The sequence below is a fragment of the Zootermopsis nevadensis genome, unplaced genomic scaffold (genome assembly GCF_977971745.1).
Source record: "Zootermopsis nevadensis isolate Lab colony 2312 unplaced genomic scaffold, Znev_1.0 Znev_ptg000016l, whole genome shotgun sequence".
NCBI lineage: Eukaryota > Metazoa > Arthropoda > Insecta > Blattodea > Termopsidae > Zootermopsis > Zootermopsis nevadensis.
In genome coordinates this window covers 3,969,558-3,979,571 of record NW_028259148.1, presented here as the reverse complement: position 1 = coordinate 3,979,571, position 10,014 = coordinate 3,969,558, and the positions used below count along the sequence as shown (strand labels likewise).

The 10,014-nt window shown below is 35.9% G+C and overlaps 2 protein-coding genes across 7 annotated transcripts; one reads left to right on the top strand and one right to left on the bottom strand.

The window, feature by feature from the left end:
• The first annotated feature begins 93 nt into the window (after nt 1-93).
• LOC110839027 (uncharacterized) lies at nt 94-4,412 on the top strand. Of its 4 annotated transcripts, XM_022082809.2 has the most exons (5): nt 112-345; nt 2,348-2,418; nt 2,596-2,743; nt 3,373-3,657; nt 3,946-4,412. In XM_022082809.2, the coding sequence occupies exons 1-5, from the start codon at nt 223-225 to the stop codon at nt 4,045-4,047; spliced, it is 729 nt and encodes a 242-aa protein (XP_021938501.1). In that variant the 5' UTR covers nt 112-222; the 3' UTR covers nt 4,048-4,412. The 4 variants fall into 4 exon arrangements, with proteins under 4 accessions (XP_021938500.1, XP_021938501.1, XP_021938502.1 ...); XM_022082808.2 differs by having other exon boundaries at nt 94-345; nt 3,373-4,412; XM_022082810.2 differs by lacking the exon at nt 112-345 and adding an exon at nt 353-490 and having other exon boundaries at nt 3,373-4,412.
• On the bottom strand, nt 566-10,007 carry tzn (hydroxyacylglutathione hydrolase tenzing norgay). 3 transcript variants are annotated; one of them, XM_022082806.2, is made up of 8 exons: nt 9,659-10,002; nt 9,088-9,203; nt 8,192-8,313; nt 7,334-7,554; nt 6,514-6,617; nt 4,886-5,030; nt 4,431-4,585; nt 566-1,504 (listed from the first exon to the last, which is right to left on the bottom strand). In XM_022082806.2, the coding sequence occupies exons 1-7, from the start codon at nt 9,726-9,728 to the stop codon at nt 4,458-4,460; spliced, it is 906 nt and encodes a 301-aa protein (XP_021938498.1). In that variant the 5' UTR covers nt 9,729-10,002; the 3' UTR covers nt 566-1,504; nt 4,431-4,457. The 3 variants fall into 3 exon arrangements, with proteins under 3 accessions (XP_021938498.1, XP_021938499.1, XP_021938497.1); XM_022082807.2 differs by lacking the exon at nt 566-1,504 and having other exon boundaries at nt 2,449-4,585; nt 9,865-10,007; XM_022082805.2 differs by lacking the exon at nt 566-1,504 and having other exon boundaries at nt 2,449-4,585; nt 9,659-10,001.
• Between the last annotated feature and the right edge of the window lie 7 nt (nt 10,008-10,014).

Here is a 10,014-nt window from a genome sequence, read left to right as displayed (position 1 = left end):
TGAAATTTGTAATGTGGAAGTACTCAGTTTTCTTTGCGTCAAGTGCTGAATTATTTTAACTGGGTTTCGATCATGATAACAGCAATGTATGATGCCTGTTTTCGTTCAATGTTGGCAATCCTTCCCTTTATTGGATGGCATGACTGTATTAGTCACGTCTTGTAACTCAGTTGCTAAGAGGACTTTTTGACTGCGGGTTGAGCAACAAATCGCGAAATAGCAATGATTGTATCTGGTTCAAATAATTTATCATATGATTCAGATGATGAAGTTGAAAAGAATGAAGTGGATACATATCGACGTAAATACCAGCTACTTTTGGAACGTTGTGAAGTTCTACAACAGGTTAGGTTTTCTGTGTTCGTTGTATTCCAAGCTCACGGTTTATGGAATTGAGTTCCTCTACAGGGATTTAAGATATATCTTTACAATGCTGTTTTCAATTACGCAGGAATAGCTTGCGTTTAGGCTAGGATCTCCAAACTGTACGGTAAGTTATAGGGATTTGATAGGTTAGAATGGTCTGTTAGATCTAGTAACTGAAACAAGATGTGTAGAACATAACTAAGTTTGCAAACAAAAAGATTTTTTTCAGTTCAGAGCTACATTGGAATATGCCGAGCCATTCACTTTTACAGCTGCTTTTAAAAAACTTATTCTTTTGTGCCACCATATATATTTAGGTAGTGCAACAATGAAGGAAACTTGTGCATTAAGGGTTAACCCAAGCCTCATGTTGCTTTAACTCTCACTACAGTACTTGACCTATATTATAATTAGTCATTCAGAGTTATTTTCTATGCTGAAATGCCACATGTAAGGTACATATGAGTGTTCACGTACGATACCTACTAAACAAAGAGGTTCTACATGAAAAGTAGAAGATTCCAGTATAAATTTCAGGATGTTAAAGAGTTCCTGTCTGGAAAGTAAGTCACTGAAACAACATCATTACTGAACCCTCCCATTAAACAAGAATAGAAACCCACCAAGACCACTGCAAACTGCCACATAACTACTTATGAAACAATTTTAGACAACAGAAGTGCAGCCACATAGTCCCACTAACAACAAATTTTTTGTAAATGGATCATCAAGTCTGTGAAAATTAACCCTCATTATTTTCCATTCTAATGAGGCTCGGTGTCACTTATACAAGGATGTAAATTAATAGAATAGCAGATACAGTCAAGAGACCAAGTATGAGGTTCCACTACATGATTCTAAAAACTGGTTATGTTGTGGTCTGAGTAAAGATAGAATAATTGGATCAATCTCTTTGAGGACATAATTCATTCTGAAAAGTACAAGAAACAGATACTCAACCAGTTTTTTGAGCAGCCAACAGATGATGGATGAATGCTGGTATGCATTATTCTAAATGACTCTGCTGCTGTTCACACAGCAAGGGCATCCTAATAGGTTTGAGATGTACTGGAGAACAGAAGCACTTGTAGTGTAGTGGTCTGGTGAGCATGATCCTGTTATATTTATTTACCGAGAACTGTAAAGGAAAAGGTTTACAGATCAGAAATAAGAAATGTGTAACAGTTTAGAGAGGAACTGCTTAGAGTGTGAAAACACTGAAGCAGACTAGACCAACCAGAGTGGAACTCTAGTGACCCAGCTGCATAAGTCACAGCATTTGGATCACCAGAGTTCTAAACAGTGGCTGGTCTGGTCAGCTTCATTGTGTTCGCACCCTTAGTTGGGAGCACTAGATTCATCAAGCTCAGGATAAGGTCCATTTGGAAGCTGTTGTGAACACAATAAAGAACATTCAGGTTACATAAAAGGCAGGCAATTTCTTGACCAGCAAGGCTACTATCATTCAACACCATACAAATTCTACTGTTTTAGTACATTCTAAAGTTAGAGGTACTACATTTTACTACTGCATTAGATGTGGCAAGGGTTAACAGAAAACACTTTCACCTCTATATGAAGGCAGATACACACTTAACTTTTATGGATTACACTTACTGAATTATAGGTTATGGCAGTAATAAGATAAAATCTGGAACAATTTCCATACAAGTCTCCATATACAGGTGACTTTCATTATACCTGGAGGTTGCATTCCTGCATATTGTCCCATATAATAAAAAATAAATAAACTGGCACCAGAATTCTTTGATGCCAAGTTTATCATCTGCATCACATTATCTGATAAGCCTGGAGAAAGTTCAGTGCAGTAACAGGCTTTAATATTTGGTCTTGAATAGGAAATTGATGCTCCTCATAATACTGAAATAAAACCATGGATACTGAAAGCACATATAATGAGAATCACCTGTATAAGCTTTCCATACCCTTGTATTGGATAATAAATGTTTTGTTGTTGTAGGATAATGAACGACTAGTGCACAGGATTCAGCAAGTTCGGAAAATGCTATGGAGATCAAGGAAAGAGCGTAAGTAAGTACAAAGTGCACTGTTAACATAAGATAGAGACTAGAAAACAGTATATTTTTAACTTTTTTATACCAACATATATACATTATTGCACGTGCCAAATATAAAACTGTTTGGAATCAACTATATAACACAATATTAATTTCAGACAGAACCTTTCTCTTACTAATCTTCAAACAGGTTTTTAATGGATCGTCTGGATCAACATGGTGACAATTGGCGCAATGTACAATTACCAATTCCTCTAGATGAGCCCCTCAATATACCAACTACCACTAAACCTGATAAGAACCAACATCAAAAGCTCGGAGCTGGAACTACAGCAAAGGTACAGTACAGAACAAGACTGGAAAAATGTTAATTGGTCCATCCAGACAGAAGGCCACGGAACATTTGCTTTGTGGGATTATTTTGTTACAGGGGTTCTTAAAATTCTCACTGCCATGGCAATTCTTTTATGAGGAACATCAATGCTTGCTCTCCGACAGTTCCAAGAGGCTGCAGATGCAGCTATTATAACAAATTTGAAACATTTAAGTCTTGTAATGTTCCCTGTACCTTTTTATCTTCTACATCTTATAACTATGTTACTGAAAATGCATAACAATGAATACTACATCAGTATAAGGCAAATAATAATATAAAAAATCACAAGGATAAATTAGGCAAGGGATTTCATATACAGAAAATAGGCTTAAAAAGATTAAAACAAATCTCCTCAGCAGCCAAAGTTTGGGCTACAGTTAGAATGTGCATATTCTAACATAAATGTCCGTAACATTACTGATAGTGAGATCACGATGAAAGTAGTTCAGTCTTACATTCAACCACATAAATAAGGTTTAATTGATTTTTAGAAAAACTTTGGATGTACTATAAGTAATGAAGTTACAAGGTATAATTGCAGAAGTTGCTACTGAATCTCAAAATTTTGCTACTGTATTACTACTGTCTTAGTCTGCAAGTTCAGTAGAGAAGGGAGGAAGGAAGATTACAAGTACTACAGTCGCCAGTTCCGGCACAAAACGAAAGAGTGGCAAGAGCGCCGATAAGCCAGAGCGCGATCCAAATGCACCAAAACGCCCAGCAAATCCATTCTTTCAATTCTGTCAAGAGCAACGTCCGATCGTGATGGAGCGACTTGGATTAGAACAAAAGTCTGGGGAAGCCGAACCCTCAAAACAGGAGCTGACAAGACAGTTGGCAAGCAAGTGGAATACATTACCACCTGAAGATAAGAAGGTGAGTGGTCATGAGAATAAAACTGAAGAAAAAATAATCTCTACTTTGTACCCCTGTACCTTTTTACTAATTTCTTGCCTATTTTATGCTGCCAGGAATTTTTTTAATAATTTGCTGTTGGTAAGTCATAGAAATATTTAAATTAATTAGTTTAAAATTATTTCTGGCAGCATTCAGTGTAATTTGTTTGTTTCATACTAGTAAAATAAATATGTACAGATATTAAATTTATGGTTCCGGAAGGACAAATAATTGAATGAAATTTTAATATGTGATATGATTTTTCAGATTTACTATGACATGTATGAAAAATCAAAGGAGAAATATGCAGTAGAAATGCAGATTTACAGCAATAGAACCAAGCCACCTAATGAGGACATTTCAACCTGATGTCACTGGACCTGTCGTATATTCTTATAGAATGTACACACTGTCGGAATGGATGTAAAGAACAAAGAATGGAATTTATGTGTAGTATTCATTGTGAAAAGATATTTTTGAGGTGCAGTATTTAGCTTACTGGGCATACTACTGTATTTTACCACATTTAAGCCAGGTTATTTAAACTTCCTTGAGTACACCATTTGGTTTAAATTGTCTCATGCAATAAATTCAGAACATCATATAAAATTTCAACTAACCTAACTTCATAGTTTATACCATTAGTTTCTCTTTCACTCTGAAACTATTCCACAATTATTATATATACTACTGAATTAAAACCTCAATTCCTTAAATAAATTATATGTTACAGATATGGTGTCAATTATTACCATCCAGACCTGGACCAGTGAACACAATTAAGCCTTGAAATTGTCCTTTTCTCTCCTGATGAATCCCATAGTAGCGATGGCTTCATTCTGTCCTGCATGCTGTTGTACTGTTGACTCATGCACACGCATGAAAGGATTGATCCGCTTTTCTTCACCTGGAACCCATAAAACTTATAATAAATTCATGAAATAAACATATTTAACCCATACACCAATCTCTCTAATCTTTTGTTTCCCGCAATCTTTGGATCCCTCTCTATTTGTTCGTCTTCACTTTGCTCGTATGCCCTTGACATTTCCGTACTTTCCCATTCACATAATACAACCAACAACAAACAACAACAAACTTCATTCCTCTAATATTTCCTATAAAACTGTAAAATATTTTTCCCATTAGATTATTCTTGCCTTACCAGTGTTCAATACAGGCAGATGCAACAAGATCCAGGACTTACCAATTGTTGAAGGTACGGTCGGTTCCATTTTTGTTCGCTTGTTCTGAGCCCATGACATTTTCTCTTCGATGTCAATGTTATTGGGTTCAACATGATGAGCAAATTTCAGGTTTCCAACTGTGTATTCATGTCCACAAAACACTCTCTGAAATATTTATAGGGAAGAAAGAATATTAAATATTACGAAATCCGTAAATTAAAATCGATGCTTATCTATGTTGACTCAAAACGTCCTTCATTCTTTCCCCTAACATTTTAGGACTTGCATACAACACTAAGAACACATTATCATTATGCACATTTAAATATGTACATAATTATGAAATGTATACAGCCACACCAGTCACTATCTGTATTGTCTTAGACACACTTTCATTGTTATAAAATAAAAGTACCATATATTTCTACTTTAATTTTATGTCAACATTAACATCAACTTTGCCTCAATTTACGCCGGGGATGCGTTCCTGGACAAACCGGTGTAAATTGAAATCTTTTATAACGTAAATCAACAGGAAGTCAATGACATGCGTTCCTAGCAGCCAAACATTGACGAGTAATATAATGGCATTACATTTAAAGCTCCGAAATAATTTAAAAAAAATAAAGCGAATTTAAAAAAAAAATATTTTATACACTTACAATCGGCAATTCGTTGGTCCCCGTGATCAACTGCGATTCTTTCATGTGATTGATTTGTACAGTCATCTCTGCTGTTATGCGATAGTTGCATTCACGTAAGACGCCGACCTATAGAAAATCGCGAAGTAAAAATAACCCCGGTACCTCCGCAGAGATTAAATTAGTCCTTTGAAAGTTTAAAGCGCCAGGAATGAAAATGCATAAAAGCAAACTCGCATATGCAAAAGTTTGTATTTCACAAACAGCTTTTACCGATTCATCGATCTCATTGGAGCAAATTCGCGTAAACGAAACATACGTAATTGCAGAGATGACTGTATTTATAATTTTTATTCAAATTCAGCAATGTAAGAATTACGATTTAGTATAAGAATCAGTATGAGAAACATTGTAAAACGTTAGAAATAATAGTAAAATATATTTTTTTCACTTTTTGACTTGCTGGTTTCAAAATCGGCGTTATTCTGAATTGGCGCAAATTGAGGGATACCTGTATATTTAAGTTTGGATCAAATTTTTCATTTACAGCTACTATATTTCTGAAGATATATTCTGACAATATAAAACAAATCAGCAAATTTTGATCTCATTATGAGAGCAATTCTATGCACACATGCTCATACAAACAAAATTGATTTTAATCACTTTAATGTTTGCAATACTACTAAATGTATTGACTAAAATAAATTCTGATCTATAATTTGGAGTATAAAGCAAACATTAAAGATTACTCTCATTGCATGCTTACACATGCAATTATCAATGCAAATGCTAATTTTAGAATCACTGGTTAATTTTGATTATTGCTTTAAAAGTGGAAAATAATTTCTTACTCGGTGTTCGGAGTTCTTGCACATTAACGAATTCTTGTAAAGGGAAAATATTTTTGGTGGGTGACCTGCCACGTTTTTGTCCTCAAAGACAATGTGCTCTACCGCCCTTACAAGAGACACCACAGACAGAGATAAATTAATGATGCAACTTACTGTTTCATCAGGGAGTTTTCCCAGAGTTTCAACAAGTGCTTTATACATCTGATCAGGACTTCCTTCAAAAAATCTGCCACAACCAGCAATAAATAGGGTGTCACCTGGAAAATGAAATAATATTAAACGAACCTACACAATAATGACTGACACTTCCGCCGACAGCTTATCTATGTGTTGCATCATGTACTCGACAAACTCGCTCTAGAACCGTTCTTTGTTACCAAATAAATGTCCAAAACTCCTAAACCGTAGGAGTTAGCTGAAATCTGTTTGCAAATTTGAAAAGCTCGTGTTTATTTACATATTTCACTCTAAATATGTCCCGATCTAACTCTTACGCTTTAGACATGACGTAAAGTAAACATCATGTAGAAAAAGCCCTTTATTTACTCTTTAATTTACATATAGGTTTATATTCTCTATCTTACATAGCTCTCGAGTTATTGGCGTTTGAAGAAGTTACGCACTAGCGTTACCTTACATCTTACAGTTTCCATCGAGTGTACCGTGATTTTATAAACGTTATTCAGCGTTAAAAGTAAAGTAAAGCTGTCCCATGAGATGCCGTGTAGACATTTGGGAGGAGAGATGGTAAAGCTCCTACTCATTAATGACCTCAGCCTAGATGGAGGTGAGTGGTCAGCATCACGCCCCAGCTGCGCTTTACCCCCGGGAAAGGAGGCTGGGTGGGCCCCAGAACCGGTCTGGACACAGAGGCTAGAGGAAAAATCCTCTGCCCCCCACATACTATATTATTAACAAATATAAGCATAGAGTGTGCTGCCAAATGGACCCCATACTTAACGCATAAGTTCACCTGTAAAAACTGCTGGATCATGGCCAGGCGATTCTACTAAGTAGCAGATGTGCCCTGAAGTGTGACATGGTGTAAACAGACATCGTACATTCAGCTGTCCAATTTTTAATTCATCACCATGACCAACTTTGCGTGTAAGAGCTCCGATACGATCGTCCCCTCCGCAAACTTCCAATCCGGCAACTTTCTCGGATATGCTCTCATTTCCGCCTGCATGATCCCTGGGTGTCAGAACATAGCAGAACTGAGAATGAAATCATTGATCAATTGGCAAAAAGGCAACTGAATATCCAATCACAGGACCTCAACGAGACTGTGGCATCTTGTGAAAAAGCAGGAAGTGGATCATCAGGACTGGACGAACAGAAAACACCAGGAATACAGGCAGTTCAGACCTGGATGAAAACGTGAAGGATTTCTTTCAAGAACCGTACTACCAACAGGCTGCTCTCATGTTCCAAATCAGGCCTGATAAATATCACAACTTACAAGAGATTTTGTAACAAAGATGAATGAAGATTTCACCATTTTGGACAGCCCTTAATGAAATCAACTACCACATGACCCTATTAAACAAAGTAAAGTACTGTACTTCTTTCAAACTGCGGGACTGCCAGAGGGCTAATCACAGAAAGGGATGAAAAATACATAATATAATATGTTGCAGTACTACAGTCATTAATAGCCCACCCCCCATTCATTCAAGAAAGGAGAGGCTTTGTACACATTCGCTTCATCTCATATGCATTAAATAAAGATATTATACATTTTATTGCCTTTTCCCTTATAAAACTGTTGGAAATCTGTCATTAGAGAAAAATAAAAGATACCACAAAGATCATCAGCATTATAACTAACCAATGATGATGTGTAGTTAATACTTTGGTGAGTCTAACACCATGTTTCTTTACAGCATCAATTACTGTCTGTGGGGCCACAGGATCAACAATAGCTGCCTCCTTCGTTGCTTCATCCACAATCTGTTAACAATAAGAAACGAGGTACCTTGGAGATTCACCACCTGATTACTTCAGTGCACAGTGCACAGAAATGAATGAGGTCTTCATGAAAAGTGACTTATTGTTTGATTTTAATCGAAACTGCAACATGTTGTATACCAAAACTGAACTGACCCAATGACTTTTGCTACAGGCTCGTAACCCCAAACCTCACTGATGTCCATTTATTTATTGTAGGTGATAAAACATGCAATGAACACACAAACAAAATCAGGTACATGCAATTATAATTTGCTAATGGGTACATGCATAAATGGGATAATTGCATCTTATTCTGTTCAGCAAAGTAACAGTCAAGGCAAACAACTGATATTATAGTAAAATCACCACATCTTTTTAATCAATGTTCCTTGTTTGTGATCATGTCCATTCACACTGTACAAAACACAAAATTTATGATTTTATGGTGAAAGCAGTTCTATGAAATAACTTGTACAGTTAGTACATAAGACAGAGATCAAGTAAATATTACCTCTGCAGTGATTTCACTAATTACACCTTAAGTCTGTAGTCACTTATGTTATGGGCAACTCGCTACAAATGTTATCTTACGTTACGATAATACAGCATCAAGATGGAAATGTATGAAAGAACATGTATGAATTCTGAATTAAGCCCTATTATTAAATATATTTAAAATTACCAGCAGATATCATTAGTAAAAGAAACAAAACCAACCTGTGAGGCTGTATACACTATGTCTAAAGTAACTCAACTAAAAGTAATTTAACTCACCAAGTACATATAGTTATCTTGAAGAGCTGACAATACATGAATCTGCATGTCTGGTAATGACACTACTTCTGTCTGACTGTGAAATCCTCGAAAACCAACAGCACGCCACGCTGAAACTATGGAAATAACAAGAATATTGAAGCCACATTCCTCAGTAGCTGACTGGCAAATGTATTCAACTTATCTCTGCTAACTTATATGGGGAGCAGTAGTAGGCATAGTTGATCCATCCCATTGTCTTACATTTCTACCCATTGCAATGAAGCTACATTTTAATAAAACTAAACACAATTACCTATGAAAATATAAAAAGAACTAGTATGTTAGAACACATCACTGAAACCCCTAGTCTGATGCAGAAATGATACTCTTTTCATACTTATTATATTAAAAAGTAGACAGTGTGGTGGGTAGCAAGTATAATTAGTAATTATATTAAATGTATAAGTACTCATGGGGAAGTATCTAATTAGTATTTATCTTAGTACTTGTATCTGTGACTAAACTTTAAACGTAGACACGATGACTTGCTCTTTTAGCTCATGCATGGTGATAAGAATTTCGAACCCACCTGTAAAATATGAAGCTGTCAAATAATCTGACACCCGTGTAGGCAATGCACGAAAAATATAACGAAACATAACTACTTTGTGTAATAAGCCAAAGTATTAGGCCACCCTTCAATTTGCAAACGAATACAACAAAGATTTAACTAACATTGCAGCCTCAAAGATACACAGTTCCAATTATAACGTACGAACACATGAAATGCCTCACCTCGGGAGTATAAAGTCACGCAATAATAAGCTCTCAAATTAATTTCGAAAGAACTAAAATTCGACACCGCCGTTCATACAACTCACGAATCTCCAGTTTTAGTTCTCAAATTTTACACTGATCACAGAAACTATAACTTGACGTCACAAC

Excerpts from the sequence above, each read along its gene's own strand:
- tzn (XM_022082806.2), bottom strand. The coding sequence starts at position 9,728 with ATGTTTCGTTATATTTTTCGTGCATTGCCTACACGGGTGTCAGATTAT. Across the intron at positions 5,031-6,513 it reads GAAAACTCCCTGATGAAACA|AGAGTGTTTTGTGGACATGA; the intron begins GTAAGTTGCATC and ends TAAATATTTCAG. Across the intron at positions 4,586-4,885 it reads GACCGTACCTTCAACAATTG|GTGAAGAAAAGCGGATCAAT; the intron begins GTAAGTCCTGGA and ends TATGGGTTCCAG.
- LOC110839027 (XM_022082808.2), top strand. The coding sequence starts at position 223 with ATGATTGTATCTGGTTCAAATAATTTATCATATGATTCAGATGATGAA. Across the intron at positions 2,419-2,595 it reads AGATCAAGGAAAGAGCGTAA|GTTTTTAATGGATCGTCTGG; the intron begins GTAAGTACAAAG and ends ATCTTCAAACAG. Across the intron at positions 2,744-3,372 it reads GAGCTGGAACTACAGCAAAG|TCTGCAAGTTCAGTAGAGAA; the intron begins GTACAGTACAGA and ends CTACTGTCTTAG.